This window comes from Megalobrama amblycephala, linkage group LG14 (assembly GCF_018812025.1).
Source record: "Megalobrama amblycephala isolate DHTTF-2021 linkage group LG14, ASM1881202v1, whole genome shotgun sequence".
NCBI lineage: Eukaryota > Metazoa > Chordata > Actinopteri > Cypriniformes > Xenocyprididae > Megalobrama > Megalobrama amblycephala.
In genome coordinates, this window is record NC_063057.1 from 10,625,182 (window position 1) to 10,651,813 (window position 26,632).

A 26,632-nucleotide genomic window follows, 5' to 3' on the forward strand; every position below is an offset into this window, starting at 1 on the left:
CCTACGTCACACGTGCCCTTTCCAACGTGATTACGTAATGCGTGGCGCATCGCAGACCTAGTGCAAGACGAGCATTTGTGGTTGAAAAGTATATATATAAAATGACTGATCGTTTCGCTAGATAAGACCCTCATCTGGGATCATGTAGAGCCCTTTGAAGCTGCATTTAAACTGCGATTTGGACCTTCAACCTGTTGTACCCTATTGAAGTCCACTATATGGAGAAAAATCCTGTAATGTTTTCCTCAAAAACCATAATCTCTTTTCCACTGAAGAAAGAAAGACATGAACATCTTGGATGGTGAGTAAATTTGAATCAGGAAATTTGAATTCTGAAGTGAACTAATCCTTTAATCTCTTTTTCTCCATGTCAGATTGTGATTGATGAAAGAGTGAGTCTTACGGGCCAAGGTTTGCTGATCCGAAGTCTAACCCAGGCTGATTCAGGAGTGTACCACTGCCACGCCGTAGAGCACGGCTTCATCCAGCCCCTGCGGCGTATTAATCTCCAGGTCATCCCATCTCAGCGCGTGGGTGAGCTGCTTCTCCGGGCGGGAGCCAACGACAAGGATCCCTCTCCAAAACACAAACTCTGGTACCGGGATTTCATGAGCCTTCTAGAGCACCCAGATCTCAACAGCGTGGACGAGTTCTGCGAGCGGGTTTGGAAGCGAGAGAAGAAGCCAAAGGGGAAAAAAGCCCCCAAAGTCAACGCCGGAGCAGGTGTGGGTACAAAAACAGAGAAAACCTCTCAAACGACGGCTCAGGGCTTGCAAAACCCAACGCAGAGAGCCCAAAACACACCCAAAGTGCCGAACAACCCGAGTGTTCAGATTCTTCCCAAGTCCACCGGCTTGCAGAGAAGCCAAGTCCCGGGAAGTACCGTGAGCACAGAGAGCCAAAGCATCAAACCGGACACTCAGAAGGTCCAGAGTGCTCCCGAGAGCCAAAGAGCACAGCCGAACCAGGGGAAAAGAGGTACCCAGACCCCTCAGAGAGGACCTCCTAACACAGCCAAGTGGAAACAGCTCCAGGAGAACAAGAGGGGGCGCAACCGCAGGACCCACGAACAGCAGAGACCACCCCGCAGCGTGTGAGATGTACACAACCATTTACACTTGTAAACATCTGCATCAGTCACTCATACAACAGACATACGTGCAGTGCAGCCATAATCGATAGCACAAAACTCAAAAACGGTGAACTCAACTGGAATCCTGCTCATGTCACTTGTTCACCAGGGAAAGCACATTCACTTTGTTGTTGTGATGTGACAGCAAAGACTTTTTACACTACTAGTGTTACAGATCCGATGTCATACACGTGATGGTTTTCATCTAAGACAGTCGTTTGCCAAAAAACCTTTGTGATAAGAAGGGATAGTGCCAACGGGAAAAGAAGATGCAAACTTATTTGTCGACATGACAAAATACGGTCTGTGATTGTGGGGAAAAAAAAGACGTGGTGGAGCGAATTTGGCACCTGGAAAACTGGAAGCCAGTTGCTCTGATTTGTAAAGACTGTAATATATGAGCAAGCATTGTACTGTACATAGAACAACACTAAGTAATTATGGACACAGTTGGTCAAAGGTGAAAATAAGGCATGCCTTAGTAACAGCTTGTCTAACCTCTGATCCTCAGAAGCGTTTTGATGTTCGTGTTAATTGTTTCAGATAATCAAGTGGGCCTGACCGACTAAAAAAAAGCCTAACTGCGGTGACCATTTCTGCCAAAATTTAGGTTTCAAATACAATGTGCATGAGTTGAATGAATAAGCTCTTCCAATCCAGTCGCGTAGTCGAACTATCTGCAGATTACAGCCGTATAGATGATCGTTCTAAATGTCGGTTGCGTAAAAATGAAAGAACATCTTTTAGATATTTCCATAATGTCTGTAGTGTATTTCTAAATTATTATTACTCATATTTCATACGTTTACGTCATTAATTTGCTAAATCAGTCTATGTTAGGCTGAATGCTGAGTGACCTTAGTATATGTACATATATATACAGCGGAACACCACTTGATTATTTATTGCTGGTTATTGTTTATTGTTCAAAGGGTTGCATTTATTTTTGATATTATTTTTTTCTATTCAGTTGTAAATGTGGCTGGCGGGCCACAGTACCCATAGACGGACCAATTATTTGTTTTTAGGCTAAGATTCTTGTTGAGTGTTTGCAGATGAGGCTGTTTTCAGATCTCCTCTGTATCTTTTTAAGTCATTTTTACATTTTTCTTGTGTTCTCTTCTTTCTTTTTTCTGTCTCTTAAGCTTATCTTTAGGTCTTTCTTGTATTAACTTCATTCATTGTGCAAAACTAACAAGAAATAATAAATCATGTCCAATGATTAGCTGTGAATCTCCCTAAAAAAAAATGTGTGGGTTAGGTCTGGTTAGATGCCGTTGAGAACACACTGCATGTGAATTCTGCCTTTGTGCATCTTTATTTTTATTGTCAGTGTGTCGTGCGAGAGGTCATTTCTGTGCCATGCAAGATGTACGAGATGTGAATATTTTTGCCATTTGCAAAGATTACACCATCTAGACATACTCTGTCCCTTTTTATGTATTAGAAGTCCATGGTCTTTTCACGCATACAGGTTTCCCCCCACTTTTCTGCAATTGTCATTTCAATGCAATACAGAGGTATATCCACCAGATGGCTCTCCCGTCCACTCCCTGCCCCAGATGGAGTTGATTTGGAGCTGGCTGGTGCAGCAAGGGAGGAGAAGGGAGCTGTCAGTTATGTAAAATTGGTGTTTCTGGCATGCATTTGGTTGTCTAAATAAATATTTCCTCTATAATTTCAGGGTGGTCGTGGGTGGATTATTTGTATATTTCTTTGATGTGTTTCTGGCAGTATTTGTAGCCTAGTGGTGAAAGTTGTTGACTCTCATATTGTGTTTGGTGAGAGGTGAGGTTAACGTAGTTTACAGTCTTATTTTTTAAATAATCACAATAATTACTTGAGTAGCCAATTTTGGGGCATTGGCAAGTTTTCAAAATGTACCTGAGCTTGGAGGCGTATAACACACATGTTAACTGGTGTGTATTCTGATTATTTATTTATTTATTTTTTAATGTAATGTTGTTGCAGCATATTCTAGGTGCTTTTAATCTTTAACTATACATTTGTTAGTTATTTAGTCAGATTTTTTCCAAAAAAAAACAACAAAAAACCTGTTTCCTGATGGAAGCTACAATAATCCAAGCTGGACTTGACCTTTGTGAAGCGTCTCAGATATGGCCATGTGAAAATGATAGAAAATGTAATAAATATAACCAGTGTATGCCAACAGAAAATGACTAATTTACTCATTTTAAAAGTGAGTATCTCATCTGTATCTCCAGAAAGATCTAGCTGATTTGTTTTTTTGGCTTGATAAACTGAAGGTTCTTCTGCATCACCTTTCCAGCATCAACATTTTTGTAGATTAATAGCCTAATAAATTAAAGGTGTAACGAAATAACCTTTAACATGTCAGATCCCAGAACGATCTAGTCCAAGATCTTGTATACTGTATGAAGTGATAGATTATGAATCTAATGATAGATTATAAATCTATCCAATTTAGGCTATATACATTCTTAATACTATATTTGAGTAGTATTTTCCCAGTGTTTTGTGCTATTGTAGTAGCTAATGGTTTCGAGTCAATTGATTCAACTGTTTCAAAAATTCAGATAGCTTCGTTTCTCTCATCCCAAGTTTTGTGTCCGAAATCGTCCCCTTATCCAAATTCAGAGTGAACAATTTTCATTCTCTGTAGGCTACTGGAAATAGCGAATGAGTGAAAGATTTGGGATATACACAGCGTCCGTTTGCAACCATATTAGGAAAAGTAGGCGGGGCGAAAGAAAATATGCTCAAATTTAATTTGTTCTGGCGTAGCTCATAATACGGAAGTTGGACGAAAGAAGTTGTTTTCTGTAAATAAAGACTTAAATTTCGGACTGTTCCTAATACAAAGCTATCATGACTTTAGAAGACCTTAAATATAGCGGACTACATTTATGACATTTTTGTGGAAGAGACGTGCGCGTGACATGAGGGTGAGACAAACCATAACAGAAATATCACGTTTATACGGTGTAGTTCCTAAATGTTTATTTGAATGTCTCATTTAGAGGAGATGTTTAGCTTTTTTCCACTGTATATTATAAAGTGTGACTGCTGTGAAATAACAATACAGCACATTTAATAGGTTTTGATCATTTTGTCTTGTAAACATGCCTTGCTGAACACAAATAAGACAACCAGTTAAACATCTTGTTCATAAAGTCATAAGCTGACTATTTATAAATGAATATATATATATATATATATATATATATATATATATATATATATATATATATATATATATATATTCATTTATAAATAGTCAGCTTATGACTTTATACTGATTTATATATATATATAAATCAGTAATATTGACAATATTGGCTTTCCTATCTGCATAATGTAGTTATTTAAGGTCGCAGTTCGTACTTATTACCACTAGATGGCGTGCTACCTCTCTTTTTTCAAAACTCAGAATTAATTCGCAGTCACTGAATTCGGAATGGATTTTATTGAATGTGTACTATAAGATACTCTAAATAACACGAAGCTCTATATCTTGTGGTTTGTTTACTGTGTTCTTCAAAATCTCTAACATGAAAAGAGGAAAATTGCTTTAATAGACCAAACTCAATCAAAACACTAAAAGCACTGTTCATTTATTCTGTGTCCAGGGTTTGACCTGAAATGAGTGTGCACATGTAAGTGTTTGTGACTCACGGGAGATCAACAGGAATGAAGCTGCCCTCGACACATCCATCATCTCCGCCTCATCGAAAGTGTCCTCAGAAAGCAAGTGTGTCACTCTGTATCCTGGAGATTTGTGTGTGTGTGTGGGGTGGGGGTGGGGGTGGGGGGTCTGTGTGTCATAAGCACACATTTATGAGCGCACAAGGCGTGTGTGCGTAAGTGTTTGCCTACTCATGAATCAGAGGTCTCTTCACATTGTCTGACTCACACACATACACCATGGCCCTGAGGATTCTGGGTAGAAAGGAGATTCAGGTCAGAGCCAAGGCAAAAAGTCTCTCTCTTGCTCTCTGTAAGTAAATGGAATTACTAGTGCACATTTTGTCATGGATTTATTGCTGGAAAATTAGTTTAGCTTAGTAAATTCTGCCTACACACATCTACAGTTGACTAAATCAGTGTTATTGAGATAAATTAAAGCTAAAACTATTAAAAATTGTTTTCAGTGAATGAAATAAAGCGGAGATAAAATATAAACATCAGATAATAACCATAAAAGCTTAAACAAAAATTAGAAATGTTGTCTTGGAAACTAACTGATATAAATAGGATATGTTTAATTTGAAATACTAAAGTTAGGGTACGTTTACACGACATTGATGTGCTAAAAACAGAAAAGTTTTTCCTTTGCATTTTTCGCATACATACGACAATGCCTGTGTCTCAGTGTGCATACTATCCATCCTAAATAGTATGTGACATTAGTAATTTTCAATACTATTTAGGGCGGAAAGGGTGGATAGTATGCACATTGGGATGCAGGGAATGACTACAAATGCTGTATTATTCATGCCAGGCCAGTAGTTGGCGATATCACGTTGTAAAGAACACGATGCGCCTATAAACTGAACATGTAATACGCATGACGCCACCATTTTCACAAATTCGCATTTTTGTAGTTTACATAGAGACAATAACAATATCATTTTCAAAACCTTGCACTCTGAATCCCGTTTTCAAAGGTTTGCGTTTTCAGGCCTCCAAAACGCCATTGTCGTGTAAATGAATAGCCAAAACGCATAAAAAGTTTTCTGTTTTTAGTTGAAAATGGTGTCATGTAAACACCCCCTCACTAAAACTATAACTGAAATACAAATAAATTTAGGGGCCGTTTACACGACACAGTTTTCAACTAAAAACAGAAAACTTTTTATGCGTTTTGGCCGTTCATTTACATTTACAGGACAACAACGCTTTGGGGGCCTAAAAACACAAACATTTGAAACGGGATTCAAAGTGCTATTATTATATAGTATTATGTGTTCAGTCAATAGGTTTATACAGTGGCATGCAAAAGTTTGGGAACCCCTTGCAGAAGATGTGAATAATTTTATCAAAGTAAGTGAGATCATACAAAATGCATGTTATTTTTTATTTAGTACTGTCCTGAGTAAGATATTTTTCCAAAAAATATGATTATATATATAGTCCACAAGACAAAAAATGCATTGTGTTTCTTTCTGGAGCATCAGTGAATGTTTGAACCTTTTTTAATAGATGTCTTTGAGTCCCTCAGTTGTCTTAAGTGTGAAAAGATGAATCTCAAAATCATTCAGTCACTGCTGGAAAGGGTTCAAATATGCAAAAGATGCTGGAAATCTGACAAATCTGGTGAACCCGGAGGATTTTTCTAAAGAACAGAGCTCAGTTTAACTGCTCAGGACAAACAAGAGACTCATGAACAACCATCACAAAACAAAAAAGCAGTTGTAGATCATCCAGGTAACCACACACAGTATTAAGAATCAATGGTTCACATACTTTTGAACGGGGTCATTTTAATAAATTCAGCTATTTTTTTTGTCTTGTGGATTATATAAACATGTTTTTTTGTAAAATATCTTACTCAGGACAGTACTAAATAAAAGATAACATGCATTTTGTATGATCTCTCTTATTTTGTTACAATTATTCACATTTTCACATATTCTGCAAGGGGTTCCCAAACTTTCGCATGCCACTGTAGGTCTATAGTTTTTCTTTACAAAGTGACATCGCCAACTACTGGCCTGGCATGGACAATACAGCATCTGAATAGTGTCTTAAACAGCCCTCAATTTCATTCCCCCAGGTGAACAGGTATGCAAGGTAACTATAGAAACGATATACCCTAGTGGCCTGATAATCACAAGGAGTCAGAACGGCAGCCATAAAGTGTTTCTGACAAGAAGGTACATTTTTATTTTTACTACATAATAAAAAAGACTCCCTGCTGCCTCGGTTCAAAACAGTGCATTTATATTTAGCATCACGGCACAAGTGATGAAGTCAGCAGTCAGTCACCAGGCATAACCCCCCTTAGCCCCTAATCTCAGGCTCATTATGGAGTTAAAATGAGCTCTGCCCTTGATGAGAATGGTACACTTCACCACACCTAATGAATTTCCCTCTCTCCCTCCCCCTCCTTCCTTCCTTCACCCGCTCTTTACATCCCTTCCTTCCTCCTTATATCCTTCTCTGTTGCTCTCATTTACAGCTGCGAGGCACCCTTAGAGCACAGTCGAGGCGATATCACCTACAATTTGCATTCGTTAGAATATGATGCCTTTTTACTTTTCAACAGCCTGAATAATTTTCACTTCACTCCCATTTGTTACAAACCTTTGGTCACAGATTTGCTTTTCATTTTTAGGAACCCAAGTCTGAAAGAAAAAGGAAACTTCATTTTCTCACCCTCATGTTTGATATCATAATAGACTTTCTTTATTCCATGGTGCATAAAAGCAGACATTTTTATGAATGTCAAGCTGCAAAAAGAACAAACTGCACCATAAAAGAACCTGAAAAGTAGCCCATATGAATTTTGTGCGTGAAACGGACCAAAATTACAATCATTATTTACTTAAAATCTCATTGGTGCATGCGACATTCTTCAAAACATCTTTTGTGCTCCACTGAAGAAAGAAAGTCAATCAGGTTTGGATTGACATGAGGGTGAGTACATAATGTAAATTTTAAATTTTTGGTGAACAATTCCTTTATTAGACAATCTTAGGGAACCTTCTTTGAAACTGGTGGGAAGTTCTTAGGGAAGTGAGCAGAATATGAGCTTCTGCATCTCAGAAACAACCTGAAGATCCGATTAAAAGAGAAAGTGACAGTGTGTCCTTCACACACAATAGAAGTTTACCTTAATCTGACTCTGGACTGAAGAAAACACCCACCCCAGTTCGCCTCCCAAATCACACACAGGGAATAAGAGCTACTCTGAGCCTTATTATGTAATGATTTGGCAAAGCTGTGTTGTTAAACTTAAGCCTAGAGAGGTTAAACTGTCATTGATAATGTCTTTTAACAATGTCAATTTATGACAATTGTTTAATAATATTGACAATATTGGTTTTACAGGAGTCCAGCAGTACAACAACTCATGCCTGTGTCATTGTTTCAAGGTAAGACATTTATAGCAATATTTCCTATTTTTTATTTGATTTGTATTACTGTTATAGACAAATTTTTTAAAATTTAAATCAGCATAAATTAATGAGTGTACAACAAATACTAGCATAATATTTTATTGCTTCATTATTAAAATATATTAAAAAAAAATGGTATTGCAGTAAAGAGTAATAGCACAATCTTAATGGTTTTATGATAATCAAATGGAGAAAAAACAGAAATTATATTTTGTATTAAGAAAATTAAACAAATTAGATATGCTGAATTTTCTTAATGTGAAATATAATTTTAGTTTTCCCCTTTTATTTATATATGTATATGTTTATGCATGTATATGTGTGTGTGTATATATATATACACACACACACACACACACACACACACACACACACACACACACACACACACACACACACACAGTACCATTCAAAAGTTTGGACATTAAGGTTTTTTAATGTCTCGTCTGCTCACTAAGGCTGCATTTATTTAATAAAAAATACAGTAAAAATAGTAATATTGTGAAATATTATGACCATTTAAAGGAACTTGTTTCTGTGCGATTATATATTAAAATATCATTTATTCCTGTGATCAAAGCTGCAAATTTTCAGAATCATTACTCCAGTCTTCAGTGTCACATGATCCTTCAGAACTCATTCTAAGATCATTTCTTATTATTATCAATGTTGAAAACTGTTTTTGCTGATTTTCTTTTTCTTTCTTTCTTTTTTTCTTTTCTTTCTTTTTTTTTTGTGTGTATGTGGAAATCATGATACACTGCCATTAAAAAGTTTGGGTTAAGTAAGATTTAAAAAGAAGAAGAAGAAAGAAAGAAAGAAAGAAAGAAAGAAATGAATACTTGCATTCAGCGCATTAAATAAATGCTGTTTATTTTTTACTTTCTAGTCATTAAAGAAAATATCAGAAAAAAAAATGTGAAGCAGTGCACAGTTTTCAACATTGATAATAATAAGAAATGTTTCTTGCGCAGCAAATCAGCATATTAGAATGATTTCTGAAGGATCATGTGACACTGAAGACTGGAATAATACTTACATATCACTGTTATATTATTAATTATATTATCATCATAACAATTTGATCTTCATTTTTACTTATTCATTTTACTATACTAATGTGTCTTCAGCTATTTAAATTATATTTAGAGTCACAGATTTCCAGTGTGGCCTTGACCCCAGTACATACACTTGTGCTTGTAAGTGCACGTTCCCATGTCTTATTCTGTGAGTGTGTCTTATCCCAGACGCCGTGATTGGCCGATGTCTCATAAGAAAGCTGATTAGAAGTGTGTGTAAATTAAAGGGGTGTGCCTTCAGCCAAGGCTGATGCAGGGTGCTGCCTGAGAGGTGAGATACACCGTCCCTTTAAGAGTGTATTTTTAGCCAGACATTTATTAGTGCTCATTGGGAGGGAAAACAAGGTGTTAAGGGTGGAATTAGGCACATGCAGACTGTCTTAAGAAGGATGTGGAGATCAAGAAGGCTAAAATACCACAAATGAAGCGTCGTCTCCAGGGAACAAAGTGCACAAGGACCTGTCCACTCTCGAGTACTACAGCCAACAACAGACAGTCAGCTGGTAGTGCAGGTATGTGACCCTTTGCTCTGGATCCAGTTTTTAAATCTCTTTGTCACTCTTTTCTCACTTCCTCTTGCAACTCTGCAGCACTTATAACTCTTGACACCTGTCTTGTTTTTGTGTTTTTCAGTGAGTGTATATGTATGCACTGTATATTGTCTGGACATGAATACTATTGAGTTCATAGGTAGAAATTATTGTTCATGTATGTATCAAAACCACAACACTGTCTTGTTTTGTAGATTAGTCATGGCTCATATGAATCTCATAACCTGTATGTAACTTTTATTGGCGATGCTTTATCTATTTTATATTCATCTGAAGGGTCATGCCAGCCATATTTTCTGTAAGCCCATATTCAATTTTAATGAGCAACGCACTGTGTGCGTGATTAGGTTTCAGGCTTCAGTTACACTTTTCTGCTTCTCTGTGCTCTGTAAGTCACCCATATACACCGGCATACATATAATACATGTCGCACAGCAACACACACTTACACATTGTAAAGCATAATCAATTACTTCAGTGTTTGTATATGAGTATGTATGTGTATTCATAAGATAGACAGGGCTACAGGAAGTTAAAAACAGGTTGGTGAGCATATGTGGCTATATGAGATGCCCTACCAATGCACTACTAATATCACAGTTTCAACAAAAACATTTAGTATTAACATTAATAATATTAAAAATGTTTCTTGAGCATCATATCAGCATCATATCAGCATATTAGAATGATTCCTGATGGATCATGTTACACTGAAGCCATTCATTTGAATTTTATAATAATATTACATAATATTACTGTTTTTTTTTTTTTATTGTGTTTTTGATTAAATAAGTGTAGTTTTGGTGAGCATGATAGAGAGACTTCTTTCACAAACAAACAAACAAAAAAACCCTTTTGAATAGCACTGTATATATTTATAGTTTGTCCAGGTTTTGTAGCTATATTTACAGGACTGTGTGGTGTATGTGTGTGTACTTCCGCTTCAGAGCGTTAAGGTCATTAGTGCACGCTCCAGTGATCAGCCCTGTGTGGGAAAGGCTATCTGTTCTGGGCCGCCGTTCATCACTGTAGACAAGAGGGCCAGGAAAAGAGGGAATAAGGGCAGAACAACACCCTAACAAAAATAATCGTAATCTGTGAGTCTCCTGTCATTGTATTTATCCTGATTGTGGTGCCAACAGCAGATAGTCATGATAGAGAGCTTAACTTACCGCTAATGCTCTTTGATCTCATTAATTGATGTGTGGAGATCGTTAGAGCATCTGTGGATCTTGATAAGAGTCCATCTCCTCGATATAGCCCAGGGACAACAGCTGGTCGCACAGAGGACGAATTCCCCCCGGAGCTCTGGACTGCGCTGAATAAGCCCCCCTGTCACATCATGCAGCCTTCACTCTGATGTTAAGCAGGGTGGAGAGGATAACACGTAACGGTTATAAGGAATCCGGGAACGGAATTAAAGGAATCTGATATTCTTATCGGAATGAGATGCATGCATAGCATGACTGATTCTGTGTCTGAATGAAAAGGCCAAATTTTTATAAATATTAATAAATAAATATTACACTGTAAAACTCTATAAGTTCAGAATACTCAAAACATTTAAGTAGACTAATTCATTTTTTTTAAGTTAGTAGAACTTCATATTTTTGTGACGAGTGGGGCAGGGCTGAGACGGTATACAGGTGTCTCTCATTAACAATCATGTCACCGGCATCCCTTCACTCCCACAGTTCTCAGCCTCGCCCCACTCATGTATATATTGCAAGTATATAATCAAACAACATTCAGTTTATGTGGTCTTAAAAGTTTTGCAGCCCATCCTCAACTTAACCACAGGCTCTACTCTTCACCATGATAGTAACCCTACAAAACTAACATAACAGAACCCCTGTAAATCCCAACATAACACAACATTAAACATTAACTTGTGTCTCCCTATGTTAATCTTGTGCAAAAACACACAAAATAACACTCAATTTTAACATTTATTTTCCTTATACAGTCTGACGCAAAGCATGCTGGGAATTAGAAATCTGCTGCAACTCAGTAATATTAAGTTCAGCTTATTACAATGAAATTTTGAGTTCATGCTACTTTTTTATTAAGTACAATGAACTTTCATTATTATTTGAGTGAAACAAACTCATTTCATTTAGTTAATTTCACTGTTCGGTTTTACAGCCGTAAACTTCAATATATATATATAAATTAATTAGGTTTAAGGTGAAGTACTAAAATTGCTCAAACTAAAATAAATATAAATGAAAGCTAAATAGTTATATATTTTTTTTAAAAGTGCATAACAAAATTACTAAATCTTAAATTAAAATGAAAAGTGAAAATATAAAAATAAAAATAAAAATAAAATTAACAAATTTGTATACAACAATAATTTATAAATAAATACTAAAATAACACACTGGAGGAAAATCAGTGATTAAGCGTGTTGGTTTGTGTAACTCTGTGAATGAACAAATTATAGATCTGAATTTTACAGGAAGTGTTCATTTTCTTTGCCTAATCAGTTTCAGCCATAGAGATGTTGTATTGTTAAAACTATAGCTGAAGATAAATCGATGCTCAGTCCTACTCCTGGAGATCTTCCTTCCTGCTGCGTTTGGTTCCAACCCTGCTGTTACACACCTGTCTGTGATTTTTTTTTTTTTTTTTTTTTTTTTTTCAAGAGATCCGGAAGACATTAATTAGCTGCATGGTTCAGGTTTTTCCCTGTGGTCTTTTTGCCAAAGTGCTATAGAAAGCACTTAAAATGATTGGGAGAGGAGGGGACAACAGGATCAGGAAATCACCACAGCTCAAAACGTCTGGACCTGCTAGACTGTGGTTCAGACAGTGTTTGAAGCACCTCTGGTTTAAATTTCAGCAGTGATTCTAGGGTTATCACATCTCCGTATCAGATTGAGCAATGAAAATGGATGCTTCCTGTAAAATATGATCTGTTTTTGGCCTTCTCACAAGTTCAGAATGACTCAATATATGTGTTTCTGCATTTAATTTGACTGCTGCAAGTTTAATTGCAGTATTTGATATGAAGAGTTTAAGAACTGTAACTTTAAGAAATGCATGAATGCAGCCTTGGATAACACCCTAATGTTTTATCTCATAGTGTTTTGTTCAGTGCTTTGTTGATCTGGTTACACTGGTGAGAGTGATCCTGCAGTCAGCTTCATCTCTGCACAAAAGTGGGAATCAATAAAGGTTGCTAATGGAGACAGGATTCTCTTCCGTGACTCTTCAAGGCTGCTCAGACTTACTAATATTAAGTTGCACGTCTGGGGCTTTCTGGGTTTCAATTTATATAACGTGCTATTGCTGGTGCAAAATGAAAATCCTACAGCCTTCTTCCTGTCTACAATGTCGTTTCTCTGTGAAACCATTAGGTTTTATGCTCTCAGTCGTTTGATTTTGAGAACAAATGCCACTGACACGACATACAGCCCCCTATAAAGTGTGCAGTGTGTTCCTGCAGATTCTCCCTCTGCCTCTGTCAAAGTCAGTGGTGACAAGCTCCTTCAGTGTCTCCTTCTGTCTTCAGGCCCTTGGCAAAGCTATGAGCCAAGGACATATTGATGACTTATGGACATATTGATGCAGTGACTCATGATTCCTATTCAGGAGGAGATCTGCGAGCAGGATGACTGAGCCTGTGAATGGATGTGTTCGTGAGTGTGTGATCTATGCAGTGGTGGGATGGCTAAACCTTATGGCAAGTGATATTTTGCACTATATTAATGAAATATAAAGTGCTGTTTAAACTTTATTTTACAACTTTGTATCTTCAGCTGTCACTAACGCAACCATTATATCGTCTTCTCGAAGCAACTTTAAAAGGGTGCAACTGTCACCAAAGTAATAGAGCCGAGGGCTAAGAATTAAGAGCCAAAGGGACACTTATAATAATGCTACAATATCAAATACAGTGCTGATCATTTGAAAGTAACAGTAGTCTAAAGTGAAGACTCATTTTAGACCATAACATGTTAGCCACCGGTATACTGATCTTATTTTCTTGTAGTTTCTGCTTTTTTTCCAGTTTGTTGTCATAAAGGAACATGCCAGTAAACAACCTCCATTTTCCCCTTTCTATAAATAATAAAAACATAATCTTAATATTGAGGAAAAAAAACGTTTATGGACATGTAATCTGTCAAACCTTCAATTAACAATATTTACAAATAACAGTGTGTAACATGCTTGCTTTAGTGCACGTCTTGTTACTACAAACCCAGTTGCTCTCCACCAAATCAGATCGCTAATTAGGAATTATTGGCTCGACTTGAAAGCAAAATAAACAGGATAATTATGAGAAGATTTGTTAATTCTAAGGCGCTTTGTCCCTTTAATTCCGTTTTTTCCTACGGCGACGTCTTATGATCACCTGTGAGGGGCGGGACATGCGCGTTGGATGGATGGATGGAGGAGGGAGGCGCACAACTCTAGACCTACACCCGCACGGAGATGCTCTGATCTCGGGATGTGCGTTAACGCCACAGCGACCCTCGAGTGAAATGGAGAAATAAAACGCCATGCATCCAAAACAACTGCGGATACCGACGCTGTCGCCTTATTCCGGACATTAAGACCCGTATCGCCGCGTAATTAGCTGGAGGGAGGGGGATTAAAAGGAAAGGGGGTCTATCATGGGGAACGAAGCGAGCCTGGAAGGCGGCGAAGGGGCGCTCGCTGGATTACCAGCGGGACTCGCACCTGACGGAAAGGGTGGCTTCATCCAGATGCCCGCAGGGGTGGAGGCAGACCTCAGCAATCTGTCTGAGGAGGAAAGAAAGCAGCTTGTGGCCGCTATGGCCAAAGCGCAGTCCAGGCAAGTTGAAGTGTCTATAAATGTATGCAGTAACGATGATGATGTCCATCCCTCCAGTGACCGAGCACTTGTGTTGAACGCTTCTATGATGGGCTTGTGTTTTGATCAGGGCACTGCAGGTTGGCACAATCACGACAGCATCACCGATGCAAAACATGATCACACCCATTCACGCTCTTGCTGCATGTTTACGGTCGATTTATAAGGAGATGTTTATTCCAGCCCAATTTTCAGACATTCATATGATTGCAATTCAATACCTTCTTAGTCAACTACTGTTTTACAGCGACACAGCCTATAGATAAAATTACCGCCGCTTTCCACAAAACGTTTTTATTATTATTATTATTATTTTTTTCATAATTGGTCTCATCATCGTTAATATGGTGGGTCACTATGTGTGAACACAGCACAATTGATGTGTATAGTGTTTTAATGAATGTAGTTTTCTGTAAACCTCTTTATTCAGTCCATGATAGAGTGTATTAAAAATAAACATTTCCTTGAAAAATATGAATGATCCTCTCTAACAAATATCCGTCCTCTGTGTATCCAGATCGCCGTTGCGTTCTCTATGCACACTCCATCTTCCTCCTATGGGCTGTGTAGGTGATGTCATGAGCTGGTTTGGAAAACACTGCCTGGGAATAACACAAGTCTATGAAAATTCGATCACTTGAAAGCACGCGATCGACATCCCCTTTGACATGATCTCATTCGTAAGCTAATTGAATTGTGTCTTTAAAGTTGCTTTGGCGTAAATGTGTTATTTTTACCCAAGCGCAAATGGGGGGAGGGGCATAAATATTAATATGACTAAATATAGCACCGCAAGCATAAATGCCATCATGCTCATTGATCGCTTTGCTTATTTTTGGGAGCGTGCGTGTAGTATTACACCTGAGAGCAAGGACCGCGTTACAGTTTAAGCGATTATTATAGTTTGTTCGCTGTCCATGGTGCTGAAACGCGCACAGGGAAGAGCGCCACTCGCTTGGAAACAATACGGATCTTGGACGTGGAGTGATGATCTTCTTTGGGTGGCTGAATGACAGAACACTCAAAATATATGTAAAATAACGCCCACGAGAACAACCAGCAGTTCAGGTTGCTGTGCTGAACAGCCATTGGATTAATAGTAGTGATGCACTGACATGAAATGATTGTTACAATGTGCCAAAAACGAAAAATTATTTTAAATTAATTTTAAATTAGCTTTTGTTTGGAATAAATAGTTTAATATTAATATGATTATATTTTTCTACACTTAGCATATAGGCTAGAGCAACTTTTATAATATTGTATAATATTTTTAAATATTGAGAGGAAAAAGTCTTACACCTTTATAGATGTAAAAATGTACTTCTGGCTTGTATAAATACATCTGTATCTTGTTAGAAATGCACAAAAGGATTAAACAATATAATTTGGGCTTTTGGCTTTTTTGGTGGCCTGAAAGTCCTTAGTTAGCAGTTTAAATTCTCCATCTTATTAAAAATTGTAGCAAAAACCTGTTGTTGTTTTTTTTTACTAGTTTTTGTTGTTGCAGTTTTCTGAAGGAATAATTTACATTATTTTCTGACATCAATAATAAACTATATGTTATCAGATATATGTGTCGTTCTTGTTTAGCTAGCTGATACTGTGACCATGGTGCCCTTTTAGATTTACATTTTTCTGCTTTATGAATTTTGATTTTGGTTTTATTGATTGATTGTCTGAATAATTTGCAATGCCTTTTGCAATGTAGTTTTGGAATTTATCCAGAATAGCTATTAAGTAAATAAAGCACCTCTCTGTTTATCACAGATTTTACTAAATATATGCTGACTTGAGACTAATGAATGAGACTAATGAATGAGAAGTTGACCTTATGTCTGTTCACTCCACAGACCACCAGAGACTCAAGCTGGTGGCACCAGAGTTTCAGCCGGTCTCAGTAAGAGTCGGACTGTTGATGCATTTGGAGAGGGGCCACCTCCCAAGCCAAAGCCTGGACGGAGCCCCTCCTCCCTCAGCCTCCTTGAGTCACGTTTCCGGCAGGAGCCAAAAGACCCAGAACAACCACGAACCGGCATGTTCTCATCTGGCTTCCTGAGTGGGGCCAACCCCCTGAGTGCAGTTTCTTCTGCTGTCTCCTCTGCCAATATCCCAAAGTTTAGTTTGTTTGGTGATGATGAGGAGGAGGAGCCTACAAAGCAGGAAGGAAAGCCTCCTGGACCACAGAGTGGAGCGGGGAAAGGTCCTCCGCAGCAAGGCGGTAAGCCACCTCAGCAAGGTCCTCCTAAAGGACAGGGACCTCCTCAGCAAAGACAGGGGCCTGAAAGCAAGCCTGGAGGTCCTGGTCCTCAACCACAAGGACCCAAACCTGGTGGACCAGGACCCCAACAAGGACCCAGGCCTGGGGGACCAGGAGCCCAACAGCAGGGACCTAAACCTGGTGGACCAGGACCCCAACAGGGACCCAGGCCTGGGGGACCAGGAGCCCAACAGCAGGGACCTAAACCTGGTGGACCAGGACCCCAACAGGGACCCAGGCCTGGGGGACCAGGAGCCCAACAGCAGGGACCTAAACCTGGTGGACCAGGACCCCAACAGGGACCCAGGCCTGGAGGACCAGGAACCCAACAGCAGGGACCTAAACCTGGTGGACCAGGACCCCAACAGGGACCCAGGCCTGGAGGACCTGGACCTCAACAGCAAGGACCCAAACCTGGAGGACCAGGCCCCCAGCAACAAGGGCCTGTGAAACCTGGTCCAGGGGTTGCAGGAAAACCCAGTGGACCTCAACAGCCGGGCAAACCTGGGCCAGGGGCTCAATCAGAAGGGCCTGGTAAAACTGGGCCTACTCAGGGGAAAGAAATGTGTCCTCTTTGTAAATCTACAGAGCTGAATGTGAAGGCCAAAGACCAGCCACCCAACTACAACACCTGCACTCAGTGCAAACAGCAGGTGTGCAGCCTGTGCGGCTTCAGTCCACCAGATTCAGCGGTAAGAGACATACAGTATCTGCTGTCCTTGGTACATCAGTGACATTCATTATACACTGGTCTAAATTATTATCTAAATATAGATAAGAGGAATGACATGTAGAGACATTTTTTTCATACAGAAGATACAAGGCTTAAATTTTTTGAGACTTTCATTGAAGACTTAATTCAATTCATACTTGGTAAATGAAGCTGTGCTGGGTTTGTTTTAATAACACCTTTTTGGTTCTGCTTGATATTCACACTGCACTAATTCCTCTCATCCTGAGTTTAGTATCAAGTATTTGCACAGTAGGTGGAAGATTATCAAGGTTACTTACGTCACCCAGACAGGAAGTGGAGGAAGTTGTTTTTCACTGTGTTTAGAAACTACATTCATGAGTTATAAAGGCAGTGATTATACAGACATTTGGCATTATTCCTGGTCCATGTTATAGGGAACAACACTATTAGTCACACGGTGTTGAGTGTACAGTGTTTTTCTTTAAAGGATTTTTTTAAAGGATTTTAAAGTGTGCATCACAATAAATGACTCCAAACTAACAATAAATGAAATAAAATGAATGTAATTAAATCATAAAGTCATGGCTTTCAGGGGTTACTAATAAATACAAAAAGTATGAAGAGCTTTTAATAACAGAAAGTTTGCTGCAAATGAAAATGTTGTATACTGGATGTTTATGTTCAGTCGCTGGCTGTATAAATGAAAATATTTTGAAGTATTTTTTATGTACAATAAGCGTGAGGAAACCACAATTGCAAATCAATATTCTTACAGAAATAATACTGTGCTCACGTGCCTTCTCTGCTTGTTTCCACAGGGTAAGGAATGGTTGTGTCTGAACTGTCAGATGCAGCGGGCAGTGGGGGGTATGGAGCCTCCTGGACCTCCAATGATGAAACAGCCCCCCAAGCAGGGCTCAGCACCTCCTTCCCCACAAAGGAAAGAGCCACCTTCTGGGTCTCCCTCAAAGGGTGAGCCAGGGAAGAAGCCCCCAATGCTGACTAAACAACAGAGTATTGCGGATATAGGGAAAGCAAGTACACCTCCAACAACACCAAAATCAGGACCACATCAGGGACCTCACCCTGAACAACTAGGGGCCAAGCGTGGGCAGCCTCCTCCTCTTCAAAAGCCTTCACAGAGCCCAAAAGGTAGTCCCCAGCCTTCTCCAGCAAAAACTACCCCAAAACAGGATGGAGGAGGCTTTTTTGGGGGATTTGGTCTTGGAGGATTGACAGAGGTGACAAAACCTTCTGCAGGTGCCCAGGCTACCGAGTCAGTCACAGGGAAACTCTTTAGTGGTTTTGGTGGGTCATCCAAACCTCAGGCTGGCTCCACAGCTCAGGCTAGCGAGTCGGTCACCGGAAAACTCTTTAGTGGGTTCAGTGGACTCACTGAGTCGGCAAAGCCTCCGGCAGCAACTTCTCAGACTGCCGAGAGTGTTTCTGGAAAGATGTTTGGTTTTGGCTCATCCATTCTGAGCTCTGCCACCAATCTCATCTCTGGGGAAGAATCAAAGTCTCCCCCCGAATCTCCTCTGGGATCGCCCCCTGATTCCCCCATTGGGTCCGACGTAGACTCCCCTCCTGGATCCCTCCCCGACTCAGGCTCAGAGTCACCTCCCGACACGCCACCTGCTTATTCCAAAGACCCAGTGTCTCCAAAACCTTCAACTGGTGAAGGAAAAGCATCAGCGGACACATCCCCTCCAAAATCTAGAGAAGTAGAGGTGCCTCCGATTCAAGAATCAGGCTCTGACACCCAATCCTGCTGTCCTCTCTGTAAAGTGAAGCTGAATGTGGGATCAGGAGAGTCGCCCAACTACAGTACATGTACAGAGTGCCAGAAGACTGTGTGCAACTTGTGTGGATTTAACCCTACTCCACATCTCTCAGAGGTAAGAGTTTTGCGGCAACTCCTTGTTAAAATGTTTGAGTAAGAGTTTTTTTTTTTGGGGGGGGGGGGGGGGGGGGGGGGGGGGGGGGGGGATTTCCTATTGAAACAGGAAGTTGGGGCAGAACACCTCAAAGGGATTGTTCTGTTTTTAGCTGGCAGGAGCTTTTTAGTTTTTCGTCACAGCCGGCAACACCAAAAGACTACTTTTGCTACTTTATTTTGCTTGTCGTAGGCAGGTGGTATTTATAATTTAGGAGGATGGGACATTCTTATTCTAGAGGGTATTTTATTGGACAAGAATTTGTGTATGTGCCTGTGAACAAGATGAGTCATCAGTTTTTTTGGTCCATTTTCAAGGAAGAGAAAGTCTTTAAGTGTGTAAATGTGCTAAAGTGAGATTTTTGTCAACTTCTTGAAGTAAATTAGCATATAGACAGCATCAAAGCTAACAGGTAACTCATTGTTAGATCACCTCTGGTGACCAGAGGTGTGCTTTTAAATTGGTTTAGGTGAGCTACAATTCATGTATTCCTCTGGAGAATGGCATTTTGCTGTTGCTCTTTGTAGATTTGATTGTTCTGTTGTATTATACAATATAAGTCTCATCATTCTTGTCCCTGTTTACTTAAAAAGCTTGACTGTGTAATTCAATGCACCCTGAGCCTCTTTGAGTGAATGTGTTAAGGAATGTGTGTGCACTAAGGACCTTTGTTGATTAATAGGTTCTATAATTAGCTACTATATGTTCTATAATTAACTACTGAATTATATTATATAGTAGATAATTACAGTAGCTAATTACAGGGTTCTCACTTTCATTGAATGCCTGGAAATCAGGGAGATTTGATTTTTTTTCCCTCCCAGACCTGGTAAAGTCACAAAAATGCTTTGACTCTGTGTGATTTGATTGTGTAGAATAACACTTGCACACAAACCAGTGTGTCAACATCGGTCTGTCCTGTGAGGGTAACTGCTTGTGTGACTCAGAGCTAATAATTGTCTCCTAAGGGACACAAAGTTGTCTTCCTCAAACTATATCAAATCTCGCAGTGCTTTTTTGGTCTTATTTCTTTAAATTTATTTATTTAAATTCATTCACTTCAAGGTTTGCTTGTTGCACAATAAGGCTTATCAGGTATACCCTGGTACATTTTGTGTCATTATTCATTTTATTGTACTTAGTGCATTGTTTCTTTTGCGTGAAGTTAGATTTTCTCCATACTGTGTTAAATAATACACAATTTTACACATTCCTCAAAGGAACTTCACGTGTTCCTCTGTCCTTATGAACAGGTTATGCTAATCTGACATGCTCTGACCCGCGCACCACGGCATTTGATGGCTCTCACGTGTAAACCACCCAGTGTGTTTGATCGTGGGTTTGTACACCAGGTTGCTCAAGCTCTCTGTAATCCCGTGAGACTGTTTCAGGTTTTCCAAACAGATTAGCCAGAGCATGTGTGTCTGGTTCCACCTCACATTGTACAGCTAATGACTTCGCTCATCATTATTCCGTCAAGAGTATCCTACCAAGATGGCTGACAACACTGATCCCAGTTTAGCTAAGACCAGAACTGAAAGTAGAGACAGTCCTGTCATTTTTATCTGTAGACTGGCCTTATTATTGTAGACATTAATACATGTGACTACATGCCTTTGCTGTGTGTTGTTTATTTGCCAGATTGTTCTGATCAAAAAGGCTCAAGGCTGTACAAAATTGCTTTATCGGGATCAGTGCTGAAGCGCTTCCATTTGAGTAACATCCTCACTTGAGATTAGATTTAGTCTCTCTCTCTCTTCCTGGTTTCAACACTACTTTTGCTGTGACAACATGGGGCGAGCGTGCATATGAGAGTTTGTGTGCGAGTGTGTGTAGTAATCTGTTTTGGCTAACAGGATTTAAAGGGCAACAGCTGAGTTTTTCTGAAGGCCACTTAAGGGCCACATTCTCTCAATATGCACAAGATTTTAATATGACACACTTTGGCTTTCAAAGATTATCTCTGTTTTTGTTGATTATTTCTCTTTCCTCTGTCTCTCCAGTGGCAACACACCTTCTCCATCGGGTTTTTCACTTATTCATGTGACTGTAATTCCTGGCGCTGCTTCTCTGCCTCATTCCACCCTCCTCTATAGAGTCATATGAACTGAATTAGAATCTCCCATTACTCCCATTTCATCTCTCTTCTTTCTTCATTCTCATTCTTGGCATTTATTGCTGGTTGTTTTGAAGAAGGTTGGAAATGTTCCCTAGGCAACACAGTCAATGTAAATTATAAAACAAAACAAGCATTTAAGAATCTACACAGAATCTAACATGCCTTGTTTAATTAAACTAACATTTTGCTCATGTCTCGCAGTAATATTAGAAGTTCAATACAAGTTGAAATCAACTGCCAACACTTGTGGCATAATGGTGATTACCACTGAAGTAATTTTGACTAATTTTGTCCAAATATCAGGGTTACATTGAGGCACAATGGAAGTGAATGGGGCCAATCCATTGACATTAAAGTACTGACTTTTGCAAAACTATTACCACAGGAAGGAAACAATATGCATCTTTACATTTTATTTTGAAAAATTATCTTACTAAGCTTTTATGACTTTATTGCAAGAATTAAAAAATATTGCATGATTTTAAATTATGCCACAAATGCTGTCAATTAAAAAAATGAAAATACTGTCATCATTTACTCACCCTCAAGTTGTTCCAAACCTGTATGAATTTCTTTCTTCTGCTGAACACACAAAAATGTGTTTATCTGTTTTACAAAACAGTTGATGGTCCACTGTTTGGTTGCCGACATTCTTCAAGATATCTTCTTTTGTGTTCAGCAGAAGTTTTGTTTTGAACCTGAAATACTCTCTTAACTTGATGGTATTTAACCTGGGTGTATCCACTGACAGTATATAGATTCTGTTGTCTATATGTTATATCAGTGTTTTTAGTGGCCCAAGATCATAATTGGCAGATCTGTGCTTAATTGCACATGTCCTTTTAGCCAATGAGCTATATAACATTGTGCTTTTATGGTTATTGATGTACGTATTGTTGGACAAATCAGGTGTGACGTTTTTTTCCATGTGGCACAGTGTTGACAGTTTCACAACGGTCCCACAGTGAACTGGACCAGGGATTAGATTTCACACTCTTGGGTGTTTTTTTTTTTTTTTTTTTTTTGGTTGGCCATCTGCCTTAGGCTTTGAGTCAGTTGCCAGCCACCTGATGTGTCATCCCTCCCCACAGTGCGCCCCCACCTCAAAGATAACCCATTCATTCCATGTATACAGTCACAAACAGCCCTGTTTAACATGAAATCAAGTACATGTTGTTTGTCTGAGATCTTGTAAGATGCTGTCTCTTGTTTTTCCATTCCTATATCCTCCAGGGTTATGCCCACATGCTCACGCTTACTGTGACCCATCCACCTCCCACTCCAACAGCCTAAAAGATTTAGCTGACTCCCCTTTCTCAGTATTTCCACCCTGGGGTCAGATACAGCACTGCATGGCCTCCCTCAGACAGAGCAGAACTCCAGTTTTACATAATCCACCACCTCCCTGAATCTGAGCATCCAACAGCCAGAATTGCTTTATGCTATTGTGCTGTTTCTCATAGCTGTAGAGCAGGCGTGATCGATCCCATTCTGCATTTGACCTGATTTGATTCAGGCTTGATTAAAAAGGATGCATTTCAGCAGAGAATAATATTGTCACTACATATCTTAAAATGTTAAAATATGCATTTCTCTAGTTAATATAATTTTTCAAGTCTACGTTAAATCATTACTTTCTTAATGTGTTCCTGGACTTATTGTAAATTATTCATCATTGCACATTTCTCCAAAAAAAAAAAAAAAGTTTCTCTTCGTAATCTTTCATCAAAATTGCTTGCTCTGCCTCTAAAACAACTTTAATTTTTGTAATTTTTCTAAAATGTCAAACTTAATGAACTTACACCACCCTGTCATTTTGAACACATTTCAAATTATGCATTATGTTTAATAGTTTTCTGTGGTGGAAATTAAATTTAACACTTTTGGATTAAAATGGCAGACAAATTGCTAAGCATTTAGCAATTTTAGAGCTATCATTTTATATATCCTAAATATTTTTACACAATTTCACAAAATATTTCAGTATTTTTATATTTTACATAATTGTTGATTGTGGTGAAAATGCACCACAATTAAGGAACAGTCAATGTTTGTGTAAAATGTTAAAATGTGTCATATTCTTTTTAAAATCTAATAATTTTAATGATGGATTTTAATATTTTAGGAAATATTAAGTCTGGGCCTGTAACAAGGGTAAACCAATGAAATCTAAATCTATCTTTAAAATGAATTTAAAAAAGAAATTACAAAGATATGCAGTGTTGCCAAGTCTGCAGTTTTCCGCAGTGTTGCCATGGGTTGTTTTTTAGTCCGCAGTTTTTTTAGACCCCCTGGAACATGATTTTTATCCCCCAGAACACAATTTTTACCAGGGGACTTCCCCGGAATGCAATTGGGCTAGATTTGGCCGTGATTGGGCGGGTTTCAAATAGCAATTGGGCTGGTTTTGTTACGCAAACCTGGCAACCCTGAAGATATGAAACCTGTATTGAGAGGTTCAGATGGATAAACTTTTGCAAGTCTGTTTACTTTTTTTGTTTGTTTGTCTAGAAATGAGAAGTTAAACAGCCTGCCTTGAAAGACTTCAACTTGAATACTTCATAATATCCACCTTAAAGAGCTGCTCAGCCTTCCTCTGTCTGGTTGTTCTGTTCCCATAGCTACAGCTCCATCTCCCTATCTGTCTATTTGATCACTTTATATAATGTGTACAGACGTGTGTGTCTGTGTGCCTTCCATCGCCATGGAGATCTGTCCGCTTGTCTGTTTGATTATGATGTTCGCTTTGTTTATCTTTAGCTATCTTCTGATTTCTAGCGTGCATTTCCTCTGGCTCTCTTAATCTACAGGACAATGTGTCCATGTGAATGTCCTGTCACTGAGGGACCAAATATTTGTATTCCTCATTTCTTTCTGGAGTTTAAATATTCATTATTTATTCCTGGTTTAATCATACTGTGTGACTTAAATTGTATGTTTTCTCAGTCCTGTCTATCTGTCCCTTATTCCACTTGTCTGTCTGTCTGTCTGTCTCACAGACAAAGCTGTGCCTCTGTACTTTCCAGTACACTGAGGCAAAAATAGCCAGAGTGGCAAAAGAGTGGTAGAGGCAGAGCCAAGAATGACTGCAGAGCATTATGGGAGATGGTCCTCTTTGTGGCAGTAAGTTTTTATTGCCGTGTATGTGACTATGTGTGTTTTCCTTTGAGCTTGAAAGGCTCTCTTTTAGGCCAGATGCATTCCTGCAGTGTCCACCAAGTGCCATTCTCTCCCTGATGATTTGAAAGCAGTTGTATTTTTAGATGTGAAGGTGTTTTGTGTGTGTGCACGACGAAGACAGCCACTAGGCACTCCGTCCATTAAACAAAGCTCTTGGTGTACAAAGACAGCAATCTCGCCACTGAGAAATACATTTATGTTTCATATGTCATGCTGGCCATTTGTAACAGGTAGGCTATGTTTGTAGCAGTGAATGTGTGCATGTGCATAAACAAATTGCTAGATTTGTATATGTACACTGGGGAATAAATCAATATTTTTATTTAATTAGTATTTATATTATATTATTTTATTCTCACAGGAAGAGAGACACAAATTTTAATGTGTGTATCTCCTTAAACATACTTTTTTAGGACTACATTAGCTTTAAGTTGACTTCAAAACTAATAGATATAAAACTTAATTTTTTATTTAATGGGGTCTTTAACAATTACCTTGTAGTCCACAAATACAGTGAGTTATCTACAGTGTTTCTTTTATTTTTTGTTGTATTTTTATGTGTTGTTAAGGCATTAGTCTCAGCATTCATCATATGCTTAGTATAATAAAAACTGGCGTGGCAAATTTAAACCATGCAGGCAGCACCAGGAAATCGGTATGGTGCCAACACAGAGTCTTACAGGAAGTATGAACCTCACACACAGACCTACTGTAGCTAATAAGAAGAGGAAGAGGGGTAGCGGATGTGAGAGGAGGAGAGAAAGAAAGAGAGTTGAGAGTGAGTGAGGAGGCGGCGAATGATATTAGAGTTTGGAGGAGGAAGTGTGTGGAAAGGTTATTGAGAAAATGTGACTTCATATCTGTTTGCTTTTTCTGTATACAACAGAAGTACAAACAAATTGATTGAATACTTAATTTGGTCACATTTAAATATATAAATTAAAAAAGGCGTATTCTTTATATCTAACTCAAGATATACTTATAGTATAACTGGAGTAGCTATGCTTTATGTGTACTGATAACTATTTATTTATTTATTTTTTACAGTTGTAAAAAATAACTGTAAAGAACGATTTTGAAGGAAACTTTAATTGACATGGTACATTTTGTAAGGGAGTGTATTACATTAGCAGAATAAGCCTGTTTTACTCTTTGGGCTTTTAGTAAATTTAGCTCAGTTTCACACCTTTATTGACAGATTTCACACATACACACATTCTGGCTTTGAGAGTGAACACACCCACCTCTTCTGTGCTCATTGGATAAGGCTTTTCAAGCACAGTTTTTCTGAATAGGAATAGCCTACATTTATGTGGGAAGATTTTTTTGCAGATTCTGTAACCAAGCAGCTAAAATCACTCTTGAAGTAACACCACATTAAAAAAAGAGAAATGGATTTCTTCACAGTTTTTTTTTCTTACTGTACTTTTTGAATTTTGAATTTTCATGAATAGTGCTCTGTTGTAGTAGTTGTTTTATCAAATTGGTCTGTGCTGTGGTTGCATTTTTTTTTCATTCAAACTTAATGGGATATATTTCCACTTTTAAAAAAAATTATAAAATTGTGATGTGCCATTTTTTTTCATACCCATTTATACCCGTCCTATATGTGATAAATTTTCCTTCCAAATAATTTGTAATAAATCTGAGACACAATCCCTTGTGCTGAGCTGCTCTAAAGAAGTCTGACATAGATTATATAGGTCCTCATAAAAACTTCATGTAGCTGTGTCT

General features: G+C 38.6%; 2 protein-coding genes across 10 annotated transcripts in view; both read left to right on the plus strand.

Moving 5' to 3' along the window:
* Positions 1 to 2,815, plus strand: part of sema3aa (sema domain, immunoglobulin domain (Ig), short basic domain, secreted, (semaphorin) 3Aa) — a 124,420-nt gene extending 121,605 nt beyond the window's left edge. For both annotated transcript variants that reach the window (XM_048157002.1, XM_048157001.1), the window contains one exon: positions 375 to 2,815. In XM_048157002.1, coding sequence (XP_048012959.1) covers positions 375 to 1,097 — 723 coding nt within the window. In that variant the 3' untranslated portion in view covers positions 1,098 to 2,815. The remainder of the gene's footprint in view (positions 1 to 374) is intronic.
* Positions 2,816 to 3,519: 704 nt separating this feature from the next.
* pcloa (piccolo presynaptic cytomatrix protein a) overlaps positions 3,520 to 26,632 on the plus strand; it is a 63,122-nt gene continuing 40,009 nt past the window's right edge. For 3 of the 8 annotated variants that reach the window (XM_048156993.1, XM_048156994.1, XM_048156995.1), the window contains exons 1-6: positions 3,520 to 4,059; positions 4,744 to 4,865; positions 8,168 to 8,211; positions 9,483 to 9,826; positions 16,562 to 17,660; positions 18,481 to 19,560. In XM_048156993.1, the coding sequence (XP_048012950.1) occupies positions 16,746 to 17,660; positions 18,481 to 19,560 (1,995 nt within the window). In that variant the 5' untranslated portion in view covers positions 3,520 to 4,059; positions 4,744 to 4,865; positions 8,168 to 8,211; positions 9,483 to 9,826; positions 16,562 to 16,745. Of the gene's footprint in view, positions 4,060 to 4,743; positions 4,866 to 8,167; positions 8,212 to 9,482; positions 9,827 to 14,050; positions 14,670 to 16,561; positions 17,661 to 18,480; positions 19,561 to 26,632 lie in introns of those variants that run through there. The other 5 variants (XM_048156992.1, XM_048156996.1, XM_048156997.1 and 2 more) reach the window with 3 other exon arrangements.